This window comes from Oryctolagus cuniculus, chromosome 10 (assembly GCF_051225735.1).
Source record: "Oryctolagus cuniculus isolate XC-2025 breed Fujian yellow rabbit chromosome 10, ASM5122573v1, whole genome shotgun sequence".
NCBI classification, from domain to species: domain Eukaryota; kingdom Metazoa; phylum Chordata; class Mammalia; order Lagomorpha; family Leporidae; genus Oryctolagus; species Oryctolagus cuniculus.
Genome location: NC_142876.1, coordinates 101518038 through 101543479, shown reverse-complemented (window position 1 = coordinate 101543479; position 25442 = coordinate 101518038). Strand labels below are relative to the sequence as shown.

Genomic DNA, 25442 nt, shown 5'->3' with positions numbered 1-25442 from the left:
TAAATAAATAAATCTAAAAAAAAAAAAAAAAAAAAAAAGAAAAAGAAATGGACCAATTGGGACTCCAACCAGCAATCTGAAATGTAATGCATTATAAGTCAAAGTTGCACCACAGCCACAATCTCTCCATTGTCAGCTCCATAAAGTGCTGGTCCTATCCTCTCTTCATATTATCTCTTCTCCCCAGAATTCAGTGCTGCTGGAATATTCTGAGCTGGTGACTTGTATTCATCGGTATACATTTTTCTACCTCATGTTAATTCTGAGGCTTCATTGTGGCTGTTTTAGTGAGATGAAGGAATCAGACCAAACAGTGTTAAAATTTTTCAGCATTCCTGAAGAAATATAATTTATTTTTTAAATCTGCAAATTAAATACAGAATATCTAATATGATAAGCACAACATACACTGAGTGACCACCCTGCATCCAATCTAGTATCAGTGAGAGGTAGCATGACCCCTGTTCACAGGTTAAAGACCCCACCTAAGCCATCTGTGCTGACAAGAGGAAGTGGCTGCGGGGCATTGCCAGGACTCCCCTAGGTTTCCTGGGTGGCCCAGTGCCTTTGTTAAAGTTCCTTCCTTCCTCCCTCCCTCCCTCTCCTCCCTCTCCTCCCTGGTCTCCCTCCCCCCACTCCCTCCTCTCCCTCCCCTCCCCTCCCTCCTCACCCTCCCCTCCCTTCCTCCTTCCCTCCCTTCCTTTCTTCTTTCCTTGCTTTTCTCTCCTCTCTACCCTCCCCCCCTCCCCTCCCCTCCCCTCCCCTCCCCTCCCTCCTTTCCTGTCCTGTCCTGTCCTGTCCTGTCAAGGCAGAGTTAGAGAGGGAGAGAAGAGAAATCTTCCATCTGCTGGTTCATTCCCTAAATGGCTGCAGTGGCTGGGGCTGGGCCAGGCAGAAGCCAGGAGCTTCATCTGGGTCTCCTACATGGGTGCAGAAGCCCAAGGACTTGGGCCATCTTCTGTTGCTCTTCCCAGGCCTTAAACAGAGAGATGAATTGGAAACGAAGCAGCCAGGACTCAAACCAGTGCCCATATGGGATGGCAGCGCTGCAGGAACAGCTTAACCTATTACACCACAACTCCAGCCTCCACTATCATGTGTTCTTTTTTTAGGGAGGAGTGTGAGGGTGGGTTGAAAGACTTACTTATTTGAAAGGCAGAGTGACAGAGAGGGACAGAGAAAAGGAATGGGTAAGTAGGTAGGTCTTCTATCTGCTGGTTCACTCCCCAAATGCCTGCGATGGATAGAGCTAGGCCTATCCAAAGCCAGGAGCCAGGAGCTTCTTCCAGGTCTCCCTTGGGAGTGCAGGAGCCCAAGGACTTGAGCCATCTTCTCCTGCCTTTCAGACCATAGCAGAGAGCTGGATCAGAAGAAGAGCATCCAGGTCTTGAACTGGTACCCATATGGGATACTGGCATTGCAGGCAGCAATTTTACCCGCTGTGCCACAGCTCTGGCCCCTCTACTATCGTGCTTTAAAAAGATTTATATACAAAAGCTATACTGAAATAGTTGTTAAAAGTTTACATAAAATATCTGGTCTTTGTTTTCATGTTTGATAATGGTCTGTTGGGGATGAATAGTTTTGGTATGGTCACAGCAGAAATATCAGGCCTGAATTCATATGGGTGTCTGTAAGCAAGTACTATGGTAACATGTATGAGTCAGATGCCTCTTCCCTAACTAGTGTAAAAAGTGAGTGGGGATGTCCCATGTGAAGTAAGCTGTCTTCAGTCCTTGGTTTTCTCCGTGTGTATTTGGGCTGTAGTACACCAATTGCTTTTGACACCGATTGTGCTCTAGGACATGCCCTTATTTAGTAGGTGTGCACCTGTCTCCTATTGGGAGTGTCTTGAGCTGTAGGGTAGGGAATCAGGTTAGTTACCAGGTGTCTTCCCTTTTACTTCTTATCTGTGATCTACGTATGCACACTTTCACTGCCTTACAGCTTCTCAGTAGCTTTTGTTTAAGGACCCAATCCAGCAACCCAAGGACCATAGTTCAGGTTTTTTCTTGCCTTCTTAGCTTGAATGTGCTCCTTGTTTCTCCTTGATTCAGTAACATCTTCATACTGGGCAGTCTTCTCTCTGGGAGACCTGATGTAGGCCTCCAAAGACATCTTAATCTTAGGGGTCCTACCCTCGTCTTAACAGTTAATGTGTTGTGTTTTGTAATTAGCTTGCTTCCCAGTTAACAAGATATTATAGTTTTAGTGTGTAAATGGTATCTTACTGTTTTCTTCTATTTTAAAGATTTAGTTATTTACTTATTTGAAAGGCAGAGAGAGAGGGGAAGACATACATAGAGAGAGAAAGAGAAAGGTAGAGACTCTTCTGTCCCCAAATGGCTGCAACACCTGGGTCTGGGCCCAGTTGAAGCCAGGAGCCAGGAACTCCACCAGGTCTCCCACATGGATTGGAGCTCTGCTGCTTTCCTGGGTGCATTAACAGAAAGCTGGATTGGAAATAGAGCAGAAGTTCTCAAACTGGCACTGGTATGGAATGCTGGTCTGGCAAGCGATGGCTTAACCTATTGTGTGCCACAATACTGGCCTCACTACTTCTTTCTTTAACCTAACATTGAAAGATGAGCTTCTTTCTGTGTCAGTAACTACATCGTAGTCCATTCATGGATCTGTCATGTATTCTTTACCTAGATAATTTTTATTGGCTATTTAGGTTATTTCTAATCTTTTGCTTTTGTAAATAAACTTGTAGTACACATGATTTCTATCATTTGCTCAGAAGGAACCTATAGAAGTAAAATTGTTAGCTTAAAGCACCTTCTGAGGCTCTTTGGTACCTATAACCATGTGTTTTAAATGTCCCTTATGAGAATATAAGGGTCAGAGGTTGCCCACAAGCTTTTAAACTGTATTTACAGTTAGGGACTGTTGGCTGCTGGGAATTCAGGGATTTTAAACAGTTTTTTGTTCTTTGGAATTTATATAAGTCCTGGCCTGCAAATTCTCTGCAAGTAACAGACCTAACTACAGATGTGCTTCCCGTGTTTGGCTTCCTAGAGCAATTTGAGAGAATATACAAGGGTACTTTAAAAAGTTTGTGTAAAAGTGAAATTAATAGTTTATTTTGTTAACAAAAAAAAATTTTGAGATCCAGGTATAAAGTAGTCTTCAAAGTTAGTGAAAAGTATATATTATGGAAAAACTGTGAATGGATTTCAGAATTTTTGCAGTGAAGATAATTTTATCTTTTTAAATATAGATTTATTTGTTTGAAAGGCAGAGTTACAGAGAGCAAGAGAGATCATCTATCTGCTGTTTTACTCCCCAAATGGCTGCAACAACCAGATCTGGGCTGATCTGAAGCTGGGAGCCAGGAGCTTCATCTAGATCTCACATTTGGTTGCAGAGGCCCAAGCACTTGGCCTGTCTTCCACTGCTTTCCCAGGTGTATTACCAGGGAGCTGGATCAGAAGTGGAGCTGCTGGAACTTGAACCATATACCCAAATGGGATGCTGGCGCCACAGGCAACGGCTTTACGCACTACACCACAGCATCGGCCCTGATAATTTATCTTTTAATTTCATTTTTACAAGAACTTTTTGAAGTTCCCTTGTATATCACATTGGGAAACCCACAACTCTTTTGCTAATGTTGGATGCTACATTGTTGTTTATTAGAAAAGGGATAGTTTTGCTGAAGTTTCAAATGAAACTGATTTTGTTGGAAGGGTGCTAATGAAAGCAAAGATAGAAAATCAAGAGATTTGTAAAATCTTAAAAGATTGTAAGAATATGAACTTAAAACACAAAGCAGAGAACTGAGAGAAAGAATTTGGAAATCAAGCCTTGGTCTGACATAGACATGATTGTATGCTTTTCTCAAAAATGTGGAGCACTCTAAAAGAAACTACAGTTATAATTTGATTTTTTTCTTCTTCATTTTAGGTATCTCATTCAGTTGCTAAACTTATATTAGTTAATTTCCACTGGCAAGTCTCAGAGATTTTGGACAGGTAAGGTATTTGGGAGAGGGGAGATGACATTGCCCATAGCTCTCCTCTCTGCCCATGCACCCAGTGGTGATCATTGTTTATGTTTCGGAGTATATTTTTCCATTATGCATATTATATTTGTAAGCACTAGATTATATTGTACCTTCATTTCCCCCAGTATATTGTGAACATTTTCCTACATCTTCAGTGTGTTTTTCTTCCCCAGTTCTAATGCTAGCTTAATATTTCATCTTATAGATTGTTGTTGGACAGTGAAGTTAGTTTGGGTTTTCTGGCCTGTTAATTTTTAATCAGTGCCCTTCTAGTTAACACTTGCCAACATCCCAGTTATTTCTCTTGGATACATCAAGTGAGTCGTGCATCCTAACCCATGGCATATTGTCTTTAGAGCTCGACTGCTTTACCACCCAGCACATCTGTGAGCAGGGCCTTGGAGTGTTTCTTTCTACCGACTCCAGAACCAGAGCTCTTGAGGCACAGGCATTGGAATCTCGAGCTGTCTTGGAACTTGTTGGGAAGAGGGCTTCCTCCTTCTCCTACATCCTTTGGAAAGATCTCTGCCCCCCCCCCCCCCAGCCATGTGCTTCCGTCTAGTGCTGTAGTTCTCATCTTCAACATTGTTGCCATTTTGGGCTGAGTAATTCTTGTTGTGGAGTACTGTTTTGTGAATTTTAGGATATTTGACAGTGCCTTTGGGCTCTGCCTACTAGATGTCAGTAGCAGTGACATCCTCAAGTCCTAGACAATCAAAAATATCTTCAGACATTGTCCAGTTACCTGCCGGGAGCAACATTTCACTGGTAGTCACCTCTCCCAGCTTCCTTTCTCTGCCTGGAATGATTCCATTTATTTATCTCTAGAGGAAGGTCATTCCTTTTCTTCTCTGGACTCAGCACAGCTAGAGCAGCCATACTGCTGGAATAGCTCAGCACCCTCCGGAAGAGGCTGATTCACTCGTTGCACTCTTTGGCTCTGTACTCAAGAACTGAACGTAGGGAGGGGTGGGGGAATCACCACTGTGAAGTATATGAAACTTGTATAACTTGAATAAAATTTTAGAAAAAGAACTCAATGTGTTTAATCTCCATCCAAACTCTAGGATAATTTAAGAGTAGAGATTTGGGATGGCTAAAGATATTTAGAATACTAGAGTGGGAACTAGAATAAATTGGGTCCTTCAACAAGGATAGTTGAAGAAAACATTCTGACTAGGTAAGGTAAAGAAATCACATAGATGAGATATAATTCTTTTCTTTTTCTAAAGAAGTTTTATTTATTTGAAAGAGCTACAGAGAGGAGGAGACAGTGAACATGCTGGTTCACTCCCCAGATGGCCATAACAACCAGGGCTAGGCCAGGTTGGAGCCAGGAGCTTCTTCCAGATCTCCCACGTGGGTGGTAGGGACCCAGATTCTTGAACCATCACATGCTGCCTCCCAGGGTGCACATTAGCAAGAAGTTGCATCATAAGTGGAGAGCTGGGAGTTGAACCAGGCACTTTGATATGGGATAATGGATATCCCAAGCAGCAGCCTAACCACTGTGCCAAATGCTTGCCTTTTTTTTTTTTTTTTTTTTGACAGGTAGACTTATAGACAGAGAGAGAGAGAGAGAGAAAGGTCTTCCTTCTGTTGGTTCACCCCCTAAATCGCCACTATGGCCAGAGCTACACTGATCCGGAGCCAGGAGCTTTCTCCCGGGCTCCCACGCGGGTGCAGGGGCCCAAGCACTTGGGCCATCCTCCACTGCCTTCCTGGGCCACAGCAGAGAGCTGGACTGGAAAAGGAGCAACCAGAACTAGAACCTGGGGTGCTGGCGCCGCAGGCAGAGGATTAGCCTAGTGAGCTGCGGCGCCGGCCCCTGCCTTTGTTTTTATTTTTGAATGTATTTATGCCACAGTTCATTCCAGATTGGAATTAAATCCTTTTTCTGAGAGATCATGTGTTTTTTTTTTTTTTTAAGATTTATTTATTTATTTGAAAATCAGAGTTACACAGAGAGAGGAGAGGCAGAGAGAGAGAGGTCTTCCATCCACTGGCTCACACCTCAATTGGCCGCAATGGCCAGACCTACGCTGATCCAAAGCCAGGAGCCAGGAGCTCCTTTCGCATCTCCCGCGCAGGTGTGGGGGCCCAAGGACTTGGGCCATCTCTACTGCTTTTTCAGGCCACAGCTGAGAGCTGGATGGGAAGTGGAGCAGCCAGGTTTGGAACTGGTACCCCTATGGGATGCTGGACTGCAGGCAGTGGCTTTATCTGCTACGCCACAGTACTGGCCCCAGGATCATGTGTTTCTAAAAAAATGTATGCGATACACGTAAACTTTAAAGAATAATAAGCACTCTCTTGTCCACTCAAATAAGAAACCTTCTGACCTTTATTCAGAGGCCTGTAATGACAATCCTGGCCTGGCTACATCCCCTTCCTTTTCTCTTCTCAAGGCAACCAGCGTCTTGAACTTAGTGTTGATCAGTTTCTTATTCTTTTTTTTTTTTAATGTAAGTTATGTCTTGTATATTTTTGGAACATTATAAACATGGAATTATACTGTATGTAATCTCCAGCTGTTTAAATGAACATAGTTGCATTTTATGTCATTCTCTTGTCAAAGGACTTTTATCCTCCTGTCAGAAAAGGTTTTGTGAATTTTGAATCTTTCACTACTAATGTAACGCAGCTTTGCAAACTCTTGTAGATGGCTCACTTAATTTTTCTTAGGCTAAGCAGGAAAAGTGAATTCCTGGGTTTTAGTGTATGTGTATCTGCAACTTTACTTGATAATGCCAGACTGTTTTCTAAAATGGTTGTACCACTTAGATGAATGTTCTTCCTACTGTCTGACTTAATTTTGCAATTGGAAGGTATAACTGGTATCTAGTCATTTCATTTTCCCTGGTTGGTAAAGAGATTGAGCATGTTTTTCTGCTACCTCTAATACCTGTTAAATCTTCTGCCCAGTGGTTTTTTTTTTTTTTTTTTTTTTTTTTGAGTCGTCCTTTTAAGTTTTTTATTTTGAATACTAGTCCTTTGCCAGTTAAATTGAATTATCTTTTAGTTTATGACTGTGGGTTTTCATTTTAGGTTTTCTGATAAACTGAAGTTATTAAGTATAGCATACCTTAAGATTTTTTTTTCCTTTATGTCTTAAGAAATTCTACCTCTTCTGTAGATAGTTGTTTCTTTAGATTTTCCAACTGAGATTTAAAGCAGATCTTAGTCATCAAAATGATTTTTTCTTACAGTTTAGTACCTTTGAACCAGGATTATTTTTCTTTTTACCAATTGAGAGCTCCAAATTTGAAAGGAAAGTTTTCTTTTTTTAATTTTGAGAGGCAGAGAGACAACTCGATCCACTTTTTTACTCGGATGCCCACAACAGCCTGGATTGAGCCAACAGAAGCTGGGAGATGGGTCTCCCATGTGGGTAGCAGGGTCCTAACTAGGTGAACCATCATCACTGCCTCTCAGGGTCCTCATTAACAAGAAGCTTGGGTTAGGAGCTGGAGCCAAGAATTGAACCTATGTATGTCAGTATGGGGCTCAGGTGTCTTAACCAGCTTTTTAACCACTAGGCCAAGTATCTGCCCCTTAAAGAAGTTTGTGGACTAAAGGAAAAGGGAGCTTGGTTCTGTGAGGAGGTAACTAGACACAAAACAATTTAATGTGACCACAACACATAGTGGTCTATCCTGTTCTTGTTCTGAGGCAAAAAGATATCTTCAGCTTCTAATTCCCTTTATTTCTGCTTTTTGTTTTGTAGATACAAGTCCAATTCTGCTCAACTGCTTGTTGAAGCCCGAGTTCAACCTAATCCATCAAAACATGTGAGTGTCTCTTACTTGAGTGAGGCTTTTCCCACTGCACATGCCTCTTGCCTGTGACTTGCAGTATTGGTGAGAACCATCGTTGCTTTGTTTCAGTGCAACATGCCCAAAGCATTTGTTCCAGTATAGGCCTGAGTCTTTGATTTTTGGTGTAGTTTGGAATTTTCCTTCCTTGATCGATTGTACATCCTTGTCTGCTTGTCTATTCTTGTGCTCTCTCCAGCCTTACCTTCCTCTCTGTACTTAAACTGAGCCTCACTCCATTGCTTCCGGGTATCTGAGTGCTTGAGAAAACAGCATACCTCTTTAATTCTGCTTGTGTCTTCCCTGGCCTGGAATGTGTGGATTCTGTCCCCATCTTTGCTGGTAGGAATGGAGTTCACTTTTAAAGATCCAAATCCAAGCCACCTTTTCTCAAAGGCTGTTTCCTTTCCAAACTTCTCTAATTATATCTTTGAACTTCTACGTGTGTGTTCCTGGCACAGGAATCATAATGCGTAGCAATTTTGTGTGTATCTAGGAGCTCAATGAACACTGTATATTTTTTGAATGAGATCCATATTAAAAGTGCTCTTAAGGAGAATTGGAGCTGATGTTGCTACGGGATCTCTGCAGCCTCTTAGAAGAAAGGTTTCCAGAACACACTGTTAAGCAGAATAGAGTTCTTTTCCTCGGCCTCTGACTGGGTCTGTGGGGCTTGCCGATGAGCCCTGCTTGCTTACAAAGGGAACCCAATAGCCTCCAGGAGGAGTGGGAGTAAAATGACTTCCAGGGGCTTGGGCAGTTCTGAGATCTTCGAGTTTTCAGTCTAACATTATAAGCCACTTTTAAGTTTTTATTCCACTCTTCTTTCTACATCTCTGAATCCTAGTGATTCTGCAAGCCCAGCTTAGGTGCCACCTCTTTCAGGAAGCCTTCCTGATTTGGGTTTTCTGTTTAGCACACTTGGGATTGATTCGGAGTCTTCCTGCACATGTGATTGAGCTTTGACACTTGTTGTAGGGTTATGCATCCAACTTCGTGAGGCACCCTTGTGCCCCCTCCAGACCTGCAACCTCCTCTTGGCTCATACACCTCTGCCTTTCTCCAGGTCCCCACAGCCCATCCCCCTCACCACTGTGCAGTGTGTATGCAGTTTGTGCGGAAGGAAAACCTACTTTCTTTGGCCTGTCAGCACCAGTTTTGCCGCAGCTGCTGGGAGCAGCACTGCTCAGTGCTTGTCAAGGACGGCGTGGGTGTGGGTGAGTCTGCCACACAGCTTCTGAGAGTCTAGCATCAAGTATTTACCTTTCACTGTGCATTTTCATGCACTCAACAAAACCGTTTTCTTCTAAGACTGATTAAGATTTTTATTGTCAGAACTGGAGGTTTACAAACACATCACTCCCAACTGTAGCAGGGTTTCTCATGTCCTCTGCAAAATGAGAAAATTAAAGATATTGTTGTTAATATTGAAGCATGTGCAAAGCTACCTTGTCTCCCTTTCAGGAGAATTCTCCTTTAAGCTGCCTACACGGTGTTGATTCTCCAAGTGGCAGCTGTGATTCAGAAATACACAAGAGAGGTTGCTATCACTTAGGTAACAGCGCAAATCAAATGTGATGATCCAGTTACAAAAGTATATGTTATTCTATGACTTGATGATATTGACACTAATTAGCATTAATTAGTATCACAAAATTTTACTGTGTTCATGATGATCATGCACAAATAATACTAAAAGTCACAAAACTAAATTGTTGGTCAGAAACCTTATACAAGAATTTAAAAAAAATTTTTTAGTGGTGCTTTTGATATATATACTATTTAAAATATATTTAAGTTGCATCACTGCAAAAATATGTTAATTTGCTTCCTCTTTAAATAAATTCTGTTGCTTGAAGAGTTTGTTATAGAATCTGAATTCGTTGGTTTAATACAGTGGACAAGAATGTTGTTACTGGGTCTTTGCAACACAGTTGTCCATCAGGGTGTCTTTGTTCAATAGGAGTCTCTTGTATGGCTCAGGACTGTCCACTTCGTACACCAGAGGACTTTGTGTTTCCGTTGCTTCCCAATGAAGAACTGAGAGACAAATACAGGCGCTACCTCTTCCGGGACTATGTGGAGGTATGACCAGACCCTGTTGTTCTGCCCTCTGTCTTCCTGGGCCTACCTTGCATCAGATGATCACCATAGTTACTTAATTCATGCACTCAAATACCATTAATTAGGTGCTGTCCTTTGAAGAAAGAGCTCCATAGCGTTAAAAGAGTTTGAAAACCACTGTCATGGTAGTGAAAAACACAGGCCCTGGAGTCAGACAAAGCACTGTGTGATTCCCAGGTCTTGCTTTTGACCATGGGCCCTCTCTGGAGTCTTGGTTTTCTCTTCCGTAGGATGTGGCACGCATTTCTACCTTATACACATAGTTACCTCAACAAGCTGTTTCATGTCAGGGTGAGCACAAGGCAGGCATCTCTCAGGAGTTGCTGTTGCTTTGGTTCACTGTGTGACTCAGCATAGAGGAAAGGAGTATAGTGTTTTTTGTTTTTTTGGGTTATTTTTTGCAAAATAAATATTTGTCCAAGGTTCCTACAGGGAGCCCTTTTCCTCTATTGGACTATGTGTCTGGTTTTGCAGACTTGATTAGCATAGTTTTCATCTTTGTTTTTTATGTCTAAGCTTATTGTATTGATTTATAGTCTGGATCTTGTCAATCATGTCTGAAGAATAAGCATTAAGTCTTGCTGTTTGTTTCTTTGTTTCCTTTTGTAGATTCCTGAGGGTTATTGAGCTTTTAAGAGCTGTCTTATGCACAGCTGTCTAGGCTTTGCTCCTTTCCAGCCCTGGTCAGTAGGCACATTCATCTCACAGATACAATTTTGTATTCTATTTTGTAATAGAATCTTAGATCATTCTAGTGAGTTACTACCTGGCTTAAGCCAAGCATTTAGAGGTCTTCCTCATTATTTGGCTAATGTCTGGTCTTCACGACATCTGTCCTGTGTTCATATATTCCCTTGATATATGTTGTCAGCTGGAAGAACAGAAGGCATTTGAGTAGTTGGGGGGGAGGTGTCTGGTTTGGAGGTCACAACAAAGGGATGTCTTCATTGTTTCCCCTTGGTGTGTTGACAGAGTCATTACCAGCTCCAGCTGTGTCCTGGTGCAGACTGTCCCATGGTTATTCGAGTACAGGAGCCTAGAGCTCGCCGAGTGCAGTGCAATCGGTGCAACGAAGTCTTCTGGTAAGAGTGAGTGTGAGCACTGAGCAGTCCTGGGCTCATGCCCCGTCCTCCTCCAGAGCACTGCTGCTGCTGTTCTGTGTGAGAGCAGGGCTGGCAGAGGCGGGGTCTCTGAGCCAGAAGAGCAGGTGTGCTCCAAGTGTGCGGGTTTGTGCTCAGCGTCTCAAGTTCCACAAGGTGCTTGATAAATGCTCAGTCTGGACATGAGGAAGTGGCACACATTCTTGGAGAATTCATTATGGTTTATGCTACTCATGGCCCAGAGATTATCTTTGTGGGTGTGTGTCTGCCCACAGATTTACATGTTACTGTATTTAAAAGCTATAGTCTTCAACATTTTTTAAAAACATTATTTATTTATTTATTTATTTGAGAGGCAGAATTACAGATAGAGAGAAAGAGAAAAGTCTTCTAACCACTGGTTCACTCCCCAGTGGCCGAAGTGGCTGGAGCAGACCCAATCCAAAGCCAGGAGCCAGGAGCTTCTTCTGGATCTCTCATATGGGTGCAAGGTCCTAAGCACTTAGGCCATCTTCTGCTTTCCCAGGCCATAGCAGAGAGCTGGATCAGAAAAGAAGTAGGACACTAACCAGCACCCATATAGGATGCTGGTGTTACCTGCCATGCCACAGCAACAGCCCTAACCTTCAACATTTTAATCTGTCTTGACTGATTTTTTTTTTTTGGTAAAGCTATAATTCGTAAATGTGTTCTATATCTATTCAACACTTGTTCCATTTAGTAATTATCATGGGAATAACATATACTGAGGACTTACCAGGTGAAAGCTACTATCCTGATCACTTTCTCGCATTATCACAAAGTATAATGGGTGCTGCGGTTGACCCTTATGTTCTAGGTGGGAAAACTGAGGTGCAAGATAAGTGTAACTGGCAGAGTCATCATGTAGGTCCAGATCTGTTTTCCTAATTGTGCCCCCCAGAAAGACTCATGATGGGCTTCAGAAAAACTACATGGAAAACATGATGTATGTGCACAAAAAGCAGGCCTGCCTTTCCAGTACTGTTGAGGAATCTGTGGCCCACCAGAGATTAAGAGCAACTAATGTGCTTGCTCTTTCTCCTTTGCCCCACGTCATGGACTTCTTTCTCTTGGGCCTGTGTTTGGCTTTATGCTAAGGGCTTTTGCTATCGATAAAATGCTGTTTTGGATCAGAGGCAGATGAAAGCTACACCTATACCTACAGATTTTGCAGGTTCGGGCATTTGTTCATCCTTGTGAGCACATTGGCTGGCGAGGTAAATCCCAGTCATGTCTTAGATCTGAGCCAGCAGTTCCTTCTCAGGATATCTCATCATGCCTTAAGAGGCTAGGCTCTGTGTTTGCCATCTTTTCCTGTAGGGTTGACCCCACATACATACTTAAGCAGAAGTATTCCGTTTGGGCATGTTGAAAGCATGCCTTAGAGGGGCTCAGGTTGAAGAGACGTTCAGACATTTTGTCAGTGTAATCCTGGGTAAGTAAAAGTTCCAGAGGCCTCACAAGGCGACTTAAAAGCTCTAATTCAGCATCAGTTGGCTTGGACAAAAGAAAAATTTTAAACATGAAACTCTGATTTAATAACTATTTGAATGTTTTTCTTTTCCAATTTTAAGTTTCAAGTGTCGTCAGATGTATCACGCCCCCACAGACTGCGCCACAATCCGGAAATGGCTCACGAAGTGTGCAGACGACTCTGAAACGGCCAACTACATTAGTGCCCACACTAAAGACGTAAGGACCGTATCTTAACTGTCACGGATCAGCCTTCCTTAGAGCTGCCCAGGGCTCTACCCTGGAGGTCGGTCATCTGAGAGCAAAACACCCAGAGCCCCAGGGGCCCTGCTGTGGGCTGTGAACCCTCACTCAGACTTTTCAGGCGTTTGCAGCAGCTTATCATAGCATTCATTGGGTGTATTTATTTTAATAAAATGCCAAAATACTTGTAACTGACCCAAAGGGAAACTAACTAGAATAGTTACCAGGCTTTAACCACCCTGGGAAAGAGGTAGTTAATAGCTACACTTAATAGCAATGCTGTAACACAAGCCCAAATCTGCCCAGTTATCATTTTGAAGCTTCCCACGGGAAAGCATGGCCTGCAGGCTCTAGGGGCCACTGTTTGCTATGCTAGTCTCCTGCCGAGTCAGTTCCCCCGCGAGCACAGCTGTGACTGTGACGTCACGAAATCTGGTCTTGTTCATTGCAGTGGGAGACACAGCATCAGACTCGTTCCTGCAGTTCAGGGCTGCATTGGGCTGCTGGGCTCTCAGTGGGAGAGGGGAACTGTAGAGGTGATTTCCTTGCCCTCTCTGGAAGCAGAAGTCCAGACAGGCTGACCGGGGCTTAATCCAGCGTGGCAGGTCTTGTGCTCCTTTGGCAGTCTTCCCAAGCCGGCAGGCCTTTTGCTGATTCAGCCTGTGCTTAATCTGAGCCGCTTCATGGCAGGGACAGATGGTGTATGACTTAGTGGGGCTCAGCTGGTGCTTCGAGTGTTTCAGAGCCAAACATGCTGACCTCATTTCCTTGAATTGCTATTCCAGCCTCAGCGACCTGCCACATTTAAATGAGATGCTCCTCCCCAGAAGTGCTCGCACGATGAGCTACTGGGCACGGGTGCCAGGCGCTTTGTGTAATTTGTCTTAGAACCGGCCTGATGGTGTGTGAGCCTAACGGCGCCCTTCTGTCTCCTCAGTGTCCCAAGTGCAACATCTGCATTGAGAAGAATGGAGGCTGCAATCACATGGTGAGCAGAAGCCTGTACACTTTGCATGTGTGACATGGAGCCTTTGGTCAGCGTGTCCTTAACATGTTCTCTTCTGTTTCCCTCTGACAGCAATGCTCCAAGTGTAAACACGGTGAGTCCCAGGCTTGGTGCTTAAGGCCCAGTGGCACGATCTGTGTTTCTCGTGCTTGGGTCTCCAGTGACTGTTGTAATGATATGACAAAGCAAAGGGCCACCTAAGTCACAGTACAGTCATCGTAACCGCATACAGCCCTGTTGGTTTTTTATTTTATTGATATTCAGATCCGTCATATCATCCCACTGCCATCTTGGCTGACAGACAGTCAGAAGTCGTGAGTGGGATGATCTTGTGATACTCAGGCATCCAGTAAAGTGTTACTGTGTTTTTTGTTTTTTTAATTTTTGCCAAGGCAGGTAAGCAGCATGGGTCTTACCTATGCTAACTGATAGATTTATTTTTATTTTTCCATTTATATGTGTATGTATTTTCATTTTGTTCAAAAGACACAGAGACAGAAATAATCCATCTGCTGGTTCACTGCCCAAATGCCCACAACAGCCAGGGCTGGATGAGATTTAAGTCAGGAGCTGGGAACTCCATCTGGATCTCTCATGTGGGTGGCAGGTATCCATCACCTGCTGCCTCCCAAGTTCTTCATTACAGGGAACTGAAATCAGAAACTAAGAGCCAGACTTGAACCCAAGTACTCTGTTAAGGATATGGGCATCTCAAACGGTATCTTAGTCCCTACACCAAAAACCTATCCCTAGGTACCTTTTAGAGCAGGCTGTCTATGGTTTTATAAGAGGTAGCAAAATTATAGTTTTTCCTTGAGATTTTTTTTTAAGACTTTTTTATTTGAAAGGCAGAGTTACAGAGAGGCAGAGGGAGAGAGAGAGACAGAGGTCTTCCATCCACTGGTTCACTCCCCAGATGGCCACAATGGCTGGAGCTGCACTGATCCGAAACCAGAAGCCAGGAACTTCATCCGGGTATCCGACAGGGGCCCAATTCCTTGGGCCATCTTCTACTGCTTTCCCAGAGCTGGATCGGAAATGGAGGAGCTGGGATTCGAACCGGTGGCCATATGGGACACTGGCACTGCAGGCAGTGGCTTTACCTGCTACGCCACAGCACCAGCCCCTTCCTTGAGGTTTCATAAAATGTCCAGAGTGTCTTTTTTTTTTTTTTTTTTTTTTTTTTTTTTGACAGAGTGGACAGTGAGAGAGACAGAGAGAAAGGTCTTCCATTTCCTTTTTTTTGCCGTTGGTTCACCCTCCAATGGCCGCCATGGCTGGCGCACCGCGCTGATCCGATGGCAGGAGCCAGGTACTTCTCCTGGTCTCCCATGGGGTGCAGGGCCCAAGCACTTGGGCCATCCTCCACTGCACTCCCGGGCCACAGCAGAGAGCTGGCCTGGAAGAGGGGCAACCAGGACAGAATCCGGCACCCCGACCGGGACTAGAACCCGGTGTGCCGGTGCCGCAGGCGGAGGATTAGCCTAGTGAGCTGCGGCGCCAGCCCAGAGTGTCTTTTATTGTGGCCTCTTGGGTCTCTTCATCTATAAGGAGCAGTTTACATAGCTAGAGCCTATTGGTTTTTGCTTTCTTGAAATGGAAAATATATCCAAGTAGGTCTCCTACAAAGTTACTTCAGTGGTCTCTTCAGAGACCCCCAAGAGTTTCATTTTATAAGGGTCTGTGCTAGTGCTGTTACCAGGAGCCCTCTGTAATCAGGGTGGATGTGGTAAGGTCTAGACAGGAACAGTGACTGAAGTATAGAACAAAGATGGGCCAAGAGTAATGGCGTATTTCCTCTCTCTTTCTAGGTGTGTGAGTGAGAGAGACAGTGTATAATTCACACACAGAGTTTAAAGAAGGGTGGGCCCAGGACCCAGCACATTGCTGATTTCTAAGAAGCTCCCTGTGTGCCTCTCCCCAGTCAGCCTCCCCATCCCTCAAGACTCTGAGTTAACTACAGATCTTTGCTTTGCTGTGTAATTAATTATACTGCTTATAGGAGCAACCCTAGCCAATGCGGTATTTGAAACAGTAGCAAGCACAAGTTGCCAGGGAGAGGGCAGTATTGCCGCTGTTAGATGAAGGCTCCCAGGAGAAGTTGAACAGCCTTTGGGTCTCTGGGTTTGGCTTTAGCTTCCCTACAGCTTGACAAGAGCCTAAGCAGAGTTTACCTACCACTGTCAGGGGCTCTGCAGACAGGACATCATCTACATTATTGGACATACAAATGAACTGTGGTTGACCCTGCTCCGTTAGGCTGTAGTAATTCCTGGGATGTACGGCATCCATAAGGGTATCTTAAATTTTTCCTTTTTGCTTCCTTAGTTTGGAAGCAGAGTCATGCACCTCCCCACCTGCCCTTCCTCTCCCCTTTTCTCTCCCTCCCTCCCTTGCCCGTCTCTGTGCCTTTTAATAAATAAATAAATAAATCTTCTTTAAAAAAAAAAAATGAAGGGAGGTGCTGGCATTGAGGTGCCGTGGGTTAAGTCACCACTTGCAGTGCTGGCATCCCATATGGCTGTGGATTCAAGTCCCACTTGCTCCACTTCCAATCGAGCTCCCTGCTCATGTGCCTGGGAAAGCAGCAGAAGGTGGCCCAAATACTTGGACTCCTTCTACCCACATAGGAGACCCAGATGGAGTTTTGGTCTCCTGGCTTCAGGCTAGTCAAGCCCCTGCCATTTGGAACGTGAACCAACTAATGGAAGATATTCTCTCTCTCTCTCTCCCATCTGCCCCCCGCCCCCCACTTCCTCCTATAACACTGCCTTTTAAATAAATAAATCTTAAAAAAAAAAAAAAAAAAAAAAAGAAGAGGACCAGCTTCACATACAAACATCTTCCTAGGTCAAGTGTTAGGAAGATGAGAGATAGGATATACAGATGGTGTGTGTTGTAGCCAACCAGGTGGGCTTCAGTTGGACAAATTTCTGCTTCTTATAGTGGTACTGACACAGCAGGCCCGTGGTCCTTGTATAGTCTGCACCTACCTATGTTGAAATTAATAGACACAGAGCGCATGTGCTCATGGAATGGTGAATATCCATAAGCTGTCATATCAGCAAGGACAGGCCTCAGGGATAATGCGAGGTAATGTTCCCTCTGGAAAGAGGCAGCCAGGATGTTCTAGTCAGGTGATACCTCCGGGTCTGTCCATCCCACTGCTTTGCCAGTGCCTTGGAGGGATGTGGGTTTGTCTTACGGCTATAAGTGACTCTCCCTTTGTTCTGTGCAGACTTCTGCTGGATGTGTCTAGGAGACTGGAAGACTCATGGCAGTGAATACTATGAGTGCAGTCGGTACAAGGAGAATCCTGACATTGTCAACCAAAGCCAGCAAGCCCAGGCCAGGGAGGCCCTCAAGAAGTACTTGTTCTACTTTGAGAGGGTAGGCGTCTTTTCCTGTGCCCATCCCACCAGGGTGGGCTTCTGTGGTTAGCCTACCTGGGTGGGCTGACTGGGCTGACTGGTAGCCAGAGCCAGCCTGTGCATAGAGAACGCAGTGAATGAAGCTCCTGCCAGTAGCCCTGGTGCTACCTCTACACCTGTGCCTTTTAGGCTCTACTGGGTAGCCACAGCTGGAGAGGGACAGGGAACTGACCTCAGTTAACGATGGATGAAAGGATAATGAAGACTCATTAGACAGTTTTCATTCCAGTGCTTTTAAAAAAAATTATTTATTTATATTTAAAATAGAGAAAGAGAGATCTTCCAACTGCTGATTTACACCCCAGATGCCTACAACGACTAGGGCTGAGCCAGGCCAAAGCTAGGAGCTTTATCCTAGGTCTCCCCTGTGGGTGAAGGGGCACGAGCACTTGGGCCATCTTCCACTGCTTTCCCAGGCCACAGCAGGGAGCTGAAATGGAAGTGGAGCAGCCAGGGCATGAACTGGTGCCCATAGAATGGCAGCCTAACCCACTGCGCCGCAACACTGGCCCTCCAGTGCCTTCTTAGTGGTCAGAATTAGGGAATGGTTTCCCCCAGGGAGACCCTTCAGAAGTCAGAGTATGACAGTTGGTCCCTAAGCACAGTAGACTAGTGGGGGCCCCCGCTTTGCTTGGCTGTCAGGGCCAGAGTCCCGTTTCCCCAGCGGGATGGAGTACTTGGGCAGGCAGAGAGCTGTTCTGAGGGTTTACTGAAACTGTTCTCGTGGGTGCACTGAAAGCAAGCCCTTCCTGCACTGTGGAGGCCACACACACTCCCCGTAAGTTCAAGGAGTCTGTCGTCATGCCCTGCCAGCCAAAGGTGTGTCCTGAGTGTGTGGACCTGTGGACTTGTGGACCTCCTGGGATTCCTGCAGCTTTCTCCTTCTCTCTGTGCCCTCTAGTGGGAAAACCACAACAAAAGCTTGCAGCTAGAGGCGCAGACATACCAGCGGATTCATGAAAAGATTCAAGAGAGGGTTATGAATAACCTGGGGACGTGGATCGACTGGCAGTATCTACAGAACGCTGCCAAGCTCTTGGCCAAGGTATCTACCACCTCACTCTTGGATCCCCTCTCCAGTGCCTGGCCCCCATCAGGGCACACCTCTGAGGGTGGGAGGTCTTGTGGGGAGTGGGAGTCGTTAGCACCCTGCACAGCCTAATGTGCTTCTGCTGACAGACCCACATTTCCTTGTGCTGGGCCCTTGAGGGACTCAGTCCTTTGATGGAAGTCAGAGGCTTTTTTTTTTTTTTTTTTTTGACAGGCAGAGTGGACAGTGAGAGAGAGAGACAGAGAGGAAGGTCTTCCTTTGCCGTTGGTTCACCCTCCAATGGCCGCCACGGCTGGCGTGCTGCAGCCGGCGCACTGCGCTGATCCGATGGCAGGAGCCAGGAGCTTTTCCTGGTCTCCCATGGGGTGCAGGGCCCAAGCACTTGGGCCATCCTCCACTGCACTCGCTGGCCACAGCAGAGAGCTGGCCTGGAAGAGGGGCAACCAGGACAGAATCCGGCGCCCCGACCGGGACTAGAACCCGGTGTGCCAGCGCCGCAAGGCGGAGGATTAGCCTAGTGAGCCGCGGCGCCGGCCCCAGAGGCTTTCTAAGAATAGTGTTCTGCTGCCTCTGCCTGCAGGGAAAACTAGAATCCCCTTCCTCTCCCTTTGTCCCATCTCTGCGTCGTGCAAAGGAAAATGAAAAGATAGTCTTCGGACAAATATTGAGATAGATATGTGGACTCTGATGTCCAACCCAAGAAGGAGAAGTCACTGAGGCAGTGCTGGTAATAAATCACAGTTTGAAAAAGGAAAGGTGGGTGTCCTGTGATCAGTTCTGTTCTGCTTTCCCCATGTCTTGCCCCAGTCCATCTTCTCCTTGGCTTGGCTCTGATTCTTTGAAGCCCAGACCTGTAGAGCCAGGTTAATCTGCATGGTGGGGCAAGAGTTTTCAGAGCCACCTGAGGTAGAGGTAGGTTAGAATCACAGACACAGGTCCCTTCTCTTCTCTCCTGCTGCAGTGTCGGTACACTCTGCAATACACCTATCCCTATGCGTACTACATGGAGTCTGGACCCAGGAAGAAGCTGGTAAGGCAAAACCGTCCCTGCACTCTGCCCTGGTAGCTTCAGAGGCGCCCTTTCCTTCAGCTCAGGATGGGCCCTGAGCGTTGGGAGGGCAAACTCAGAATGCAGCTATTGAAGTGCAGAATCGGGCAGCTCCAGGCGCATCTCAGGTGCTGTCGTTTGGGCAATAGACAGGCACATGCACCTAAGCCTCCAGATGACCAACCGTGCTTAAAGGGGGATTAGCTAAAAGATTGTGGTTCCTTGGGAGGCCCTGCCTATGCTTTGGGAGGATATCGGCATGCATGTCGCTAGGTTAGAGTCGATATTTTTATACCATTGTTCAATTTTCTTAGGTAAAGTTTTCTTCCCACTGCTTATAAAGTGGTTTGCATTTGTTAATTGTTGGAAAATATTCAAAACTTTTCATTCATGATCTCACCAGAAAGATGACCATTGTTGATTAACATTTTCTAGTCTTTAAAAAGTATATATAAGGAAAAAAAAGTATAGGTAAGACAAGGATATATATATATATATATATATATATATATATATATATATATATAACTGTTTATTGTTAGGACAGTTTACTGTTACAGCTGTCACTATTTGATGGACTTGTAAATACCATTTGTTTTAAAGAATATTTATGTAGGGCCCACTGCTGTGGCATAGCAGGTAAAGCCACCACCTGTAGTACTGACATTCCATATGGGTGTCCATTTGAGTCCTGGCTACTCCACCTTTTTTTTTTTTTTTTTTTTTTTTTTGGACAGGCAGAGTGGACAGTGAGAGAGAGAGACAGACAGAGAGAAAGGTCTTCCTTTTGCCGTTGGATCACCCTCCAATGGCCACTGTGGCTGGCGTACCACGCTGATCCGTAGCCAGGAGCCAGGTGTTTCTCCTGGTCTCCCTTGTGGGTGCAGGGCCCAAAAACTTGGGCCATCCTCCACTGCACTCCCGGGCCATAGCAGAGAACTGGACTGGAAGAAGAGGAGCAACCAGGACAGAATCTGGTGCCCCGACCGGGACTAGAACCCGGGGTGCCGGCTCCGCAGGTGGAGGATTAGCCTATTGAGCCGCAGCACTGGCCTGGCTGCTCCACTTTCAATGTAGCTCCCTGACCATATTACCTGGGAAAGCAGCAGAGGATGGTCCAAGTCCTTGGACCCCTGCACTCATGTGGGAGACCCGGAAGAAGCTCCTAGCTCCTGGCTTTGGATTGGCCAGCCCTGGTCATTGTGGCCATTTGGGGAATGAACCAGTGGATGGGAGACTTCTCTCTCTGCCTCTAACTCTGCCTTTCAAATAAATAAACTTTTTTTTTTTTTAATAGAATGTATTTGAAGGGCAAAATGATGAGAGGTCTCGTCCATCCACTAGTTCAGTCCTCAAATGTCCATAATGGGAAGGAGGGAGAGGGGAAGGGGAAGGCTGGGCAGGCCAAAGCTAAGAGCCAAGAACTCCATCCAGGTCTCCCACGTGGGTGACGGGGACCAAGCACATGGGCCATACCTCATTGCCTCCCAGGATGCACATGAGCAGGAAGCTGGATCCGAAGCAGACAGGACTCTCTCAGGCACTCTTATATGGGTTGTCAGCGTCCCACACAGTGACAACACACTGCGCCACAATGTTTACCCCAAATATTATTTTTTAATGACTGTAAGTGCTTCATTATAGGGTTGTATGATGATTTTGGGTATTTATTATTTCTGGTTTCCACTATTGTAAATAGGAACTGAGGAAAACCTTTATACACAAAGCTTTATCTCCTCAGATTTATAAGTACTAAGTCAAATGATTAGAGTATTTTCAAGACGCTTGATTTGTAGAAGAGCTGGGAAAAAAATGAAATTAGTGTGGCTGTGCCATGTGGCCATATTCTTCAAGTAGCGTCCCCCCCTTTAACTTATTTGAGAGGCAGAGAAAGCGAGCACGTGCATACCCGCTCCGATCCACTGATTGACTCCCCGAATGCCTGCAGCAGTTCTTGGCTGGATCCAAAGCCAGAACTGAGAACCCAGTCCAGATCTTCTACATGTATGGCAGGCAGGGGCCCAATTCCTTGCTGCCTCCCATTATCTCCATTGGCAGGAGCAGCAGCCAGAGCTGGGTGTTGAGCCCAGATACGCCCATGTGGGATGCAGGCATCTTAGCCAGTGTCAACTGCTAGTTAAATGCCTGCCACTGTGCAACCTTTTGTTTGGATTTTGCTTGCTGGCCCTGGGCTCAGGGAATAACAGTGCTTTCTGAGGACAGTGTCAAGGTTGTCTGTAGCTGCATGTCCCTCTGTCTACTAGCTCTGCCTGGCTGCAGCCCCCTCCTTTTCATCCTCTCACCCTGCCCTTACAGTTTGAATACCAGCAGGCTCAGCTGGAGGCTGAGATCGAAAACCTCTCGTGGAAAGTGGAGCGTGCTGACAGCTATGACCGAGGGGTAAGTGCCTGCTGTCCTCTGGCAGATGAGAGGACTGGCCTGGTGGTAGGAGGCACAAGGTACTGCTTTGTGAACTGGAAGCTGCTGCCAAGAGGGTTGGGAAGGGCAGAGTTTTGACTTGTTTGGACCCCCTGGCATGGTACATATGGCTTTGGTTACTCTGCTCCGGAGCCTGGGCCATGCAAGCAGCCATCTTGCTTCCCTGGTGCAGGACTTGGAGAACCAGATGCATATAGCAGAGCAGCGGAGGAGAACCCTGCTGAAGGATTTCCATGACACCTAGGCTGGGACGTGGACGTGCTGGGGTGAGGAAGACGTGGCTGCAGGTCTCCTGACGGCCATGCTGCATGCTGCAGGCTCTGCCCTCACGACCCCAGGCGGCAGCCAGGGCCCCACTCCTGAGAGACGCTGGCAACACCTCCTAGTCATTTTACGTTTTCTTCTCATCTTTTTGCTTTTTGTTTCTACCAGGGTAGAGGCCATGTTGAATTGGCCTCTTTTCAGGACTTTTAATTCCCCCTGGATGATTGTTGGGAGGGAGGGAAAGTTTTTTCTGAATGGCTATTAATAGTATTAGATCATTACTTACGTAATTTTCAGAGGTTGTATGATTATACAACAAAAAAGGCAAACAAACCATAGGATAACACAAAGCCCTTTTTAAAAATAAATTGGCCTTGGAGTGTTTCACCCTCTAGCTATTTTACTTAGAATGTAACATACGCTGCCCACCCATCCTGCCTCAGAATGTTTGTGCTGCAAGTGGGCCCCAGGGCGGCCATCACTTTCCAGTTTGACATGTTTAACCACCATTGGGTCCTAAGGGGAAAGCATGGGTGACACATGGTGGGGGGTTGAGGAGGCCTGCATAATGGGCATGGGGTCACATTCAGGCCCCCACCTTCCCTTGGCAATAAGGAGACAGTTAAAAATGAGTCTTCTTGCCATGGGGTGTCGTCACCTCTGGTGGCGCTTGTGCCTGTGGGCTCATCTCTGTTCTTGAAAGTGAGGTTTGCCTGGGTCTGACTCCTGAGGCCAGAGCCCACAGGAAGGTTGTATCCTCCACACAGGAGACACAGGTTCAGCATGGTGCTTCCTTTTGTCTCCTAAAATACAGATCCACTTTTGAGGGGAGTTGTTGTCCAAAATAAATTTGCTTTACTTGGGTCCCTTATGCCAGAATCCAAGTAGTGTCGCTCTGACCAGAGTCAGGGACAGCTGTCTGGGACACTTGCTGCAGTCTCCCCTGACCGCCATCAGGATCAGACTTCAGCGTGCCTTTCCGAGGCACTGGCCTGCTGGCTCAGGGCCGGGTCACGCTGTCTGGACGTGTCGAGCAGCTCCTGAGGGAGAGGCTGTGCTCCCCTCCGCCTGTTTACGAGCTGTCAGAGGATACCGCCTCCAGGGCCTGGGAATTTAAGGCCAAGAGAGTCCTTGGTTTGACGTCCCAGCTCCTGTATGAGAAGTGGCTGACCAGAGGGAAGACCCAACTTTTGCAAGGGAGCAGGTGTTCGCCTGGTGTCGTGCCTGTCCTGAACATGGTCCTGTGGGCCTTTGAAAAGTTAGATCTGTGATCTCTGGGGTTTCTGTGGCTTTGTTCAGTGCCTCCACTCAGACTGGCAGAGCTGTCTGTGCTCAACAGGGCCTCCTTGCCCATCAGGGAGAGCTGATCAGGAGGTCTGGGAATATTGTGGTGGAAATTCTTTGATTTTTTTCATTCATTTTCACCTCCAGTAAGCTGTAAAACTTGAGTCGTTCTTGAAGACAAAAGACAGCTGTGACTCTTGGGGTCATGGGGTATGTGGCTGGCTACGGCTTCCCTTTCTATCCCTTTAGAGTTTATCTCTTCATGTCTTCTTCAGTGAGAAGAGGGACTGTGGGGTGGATTGGGAGAACAAGGTGGGACTGTAGCCAGTAAACCCAGAATGGAATGGGGTGTGTGTGTGTGTGTGTGTGTGTGTGTGTGTCAAACTGAGTGACAGGAGAGCCTGCTGGGGACCTGTGGTGGGGTGTGAATGCTGTGTTAGCAAAGGAGTAACCTGGTATCTGGAGCCTTTACCTCTCAATAGAGTCCTTTCTTTGACACCCCCATTGCACATGACCTGAGCTGCAGCTCTGTACTCCAAGTCACACCCTGCATTTGGGGGGACTGCACAGCTGCCGTGTCCTGCACTTGCTTCACCTGTGGCCCTGACCATTGGAGCTGCAGAGACTTCTGTGCCGAGACCATGGCCTGTAGCTCCTGGTCTGTGGTGAGCTTCCTTTTGTGCCTCTGGTGGCTGTCTTTCGTTCATGTTATCAGGAAGATGAGGGGAAAAGTCAGGCAGAGTTTTGTACCCTACAAAGGGTAAAAGGGAGAGAGAAAGAGATGTAGTGTTTTCATGATTACCATATTTCTTTGTTTTTTCTTCAAAGAAAAAGTTAATCGAGGCAATGTCATCTGCTCAGCATTGAGTAGTTTATTCAAAAATAAACTGTAAGTTTCTGATTATAAAAGTGTGTGTAGAGTCTTTCTTCAAAGGGTCCACCTAGCCTCCTGAACCCCCAAAGGGTCTGGCCAGTGAGCGTGAGATGAGGGACCTTCCCTTTGGAGCTGCCTGGAGAGGGAGCACCTGTATGTGGTCGCCAGGTGGAGGCTGAAATTCTGCTCAGCACTGATGGCCCAGGATGGTGGCAGGGTACTAATGTGAGTGTCCCAGGCCCCATTCAGAAAACCTCTGGGCCTCTCCGAAGCAGGCATGGGAGGTGGGGCCATGGAGCATGGCAGAGGGAGTTGTGGCTTCACAGGGACCCTGCTGTCTATGAAGAAATGAATTGGGACAAAAAGCCGTGTTTGGGGGTATAAAAAACCTTATGGAATGTAAAAAAAAATCATATTAAAAAAGATACACAGGCTTTATCCTCCAGGAGCCTCCAGTCCCTGGGCACACAGACGGAACTGGTCACAAGTGAATATTTTCCCTGAGCAGCATGGCCGGGGGCTAACAGACCTTCCATGCACAGGGCTGCCCCTCTGAGTATCAGTGGAAAAGAGTGCCATGGAGTCTGCACCATACCCTTGATGATCCTAAAAAGCGACAAGAGGAGACAGCACATTCTAGCTATGTCTGGTGGCAGGATTGTCCATGTTGCCCCCAAGGGTTCAACACCAGCAGCTGAGCATCACTTGTATGTTGGGTTCTGTTCTGGGCACTGAAGTCATGGTTGTCAGCCGACAAGCCAGGGCAGTTCATGTTCCTGCAAGACAATCACTAATGGTGGTTGCGCATAGGCCCACTCAGTCCTTACCGTCTCCCTGTGAGGTAGCTGGTCAAAACCAACTTACCCAGGGCCACTGGCCACTGCTGGTAAGTGGCAAAACAAATTATGTTTGCTGTTAGGAACTACCGTGGAAGTCCAGTTACAGACGAGAACACGGATTGACACAAGCCCCAGACTTTACTGTGTGGGTACCAGCGGGTGAGGCAGCACTACCATGGCATCAAAAGGAGCAGAGGGTTTTTTTTTTTTTTTTTTTTTTTTGACAGGCAGAGTGGACAGTGAGAGAGAGAGGCAGAGAGAAAGGTCTTCCTTTGCCATTGGTTCACCCTCCAATGGCCGCCGCTGCTGGCGCGCTGCAGCGGCGCACCACGCTGATCCGATGGCAAGAGCCAGGTGCTTCTCCTGGTCTCCCATGGGGTGCAGGGCCCAAGCACTTGGGCCATCCTCCACTGCACTCCCG

The 25442-nt window shown here is 46.3% G+C and overlaps 1 protein-coding gene across 15 annotated transcripts in view; it reads left to right on the top strand.

Moving 5' to 3' along the window:
• ARIH2 (ariadne RBR E3 ubiquitin protein ligase 2) overlaps window positions 1-22411 on the top strand; it is a 62095-nt gene extending 39684 nt beyond the window's left edge. For 4 of the 15 annotated variants that reach the window (XM_051852471.3, XM_070050826.2, XM_002713401.6 and 1 more), the window contains 13 exons: window positions 3910-3977; window positions 7737-7800; window positions 8891-9041; window positions 9788-9909; window positions 10921-11030; window positions 12644-12761; window positions 13723-13773; window positions 13864-13885; window positions 17030-17181; window positions 18124-18267; window positions 19235-19303; window positions 21638-21721; window positions 21933-22411. In XM_051852471.3, coding sequence (XP_051708431.1) covers window positions 3910-3977; window positions 7737-7800; window positions 8891-9041; window positions 9788-9909; window positions 10921-11030; window positions 12644-12761; window positions 13723-13773; window positions 13864-13885; window positions 17030-17181; window positions 18124-18267; window positions 19235-19303; window positions 21638-21721; window positions 21933-22004 — 1227 coding nt within the window. In that variant the 3' untranslated portion in view covers window positions 22005-22411. Of the gene's footprint in view, window positions 1-3909; window positions 3978-7736; window positions 7801-8890; window positions 9042-9787; window positions 9910-10920; window positions 11031-12643; window positions 12762-13570; window positions 13774-13863; window positions 13886-17029; window positions 17182-18123; window positions 18268-19208; window positions 19304-21637; window positions 21722-21932 lie in introns of all 15 variants that reach the window. The other 11 variants (XM_070050830.2, XM_070050829.2, XM_070050828.2 and 8 more) reach the window with 7 other exon arrangements.
• Window positions 22412-25442: the final 3031 nt, after the last annotated feature.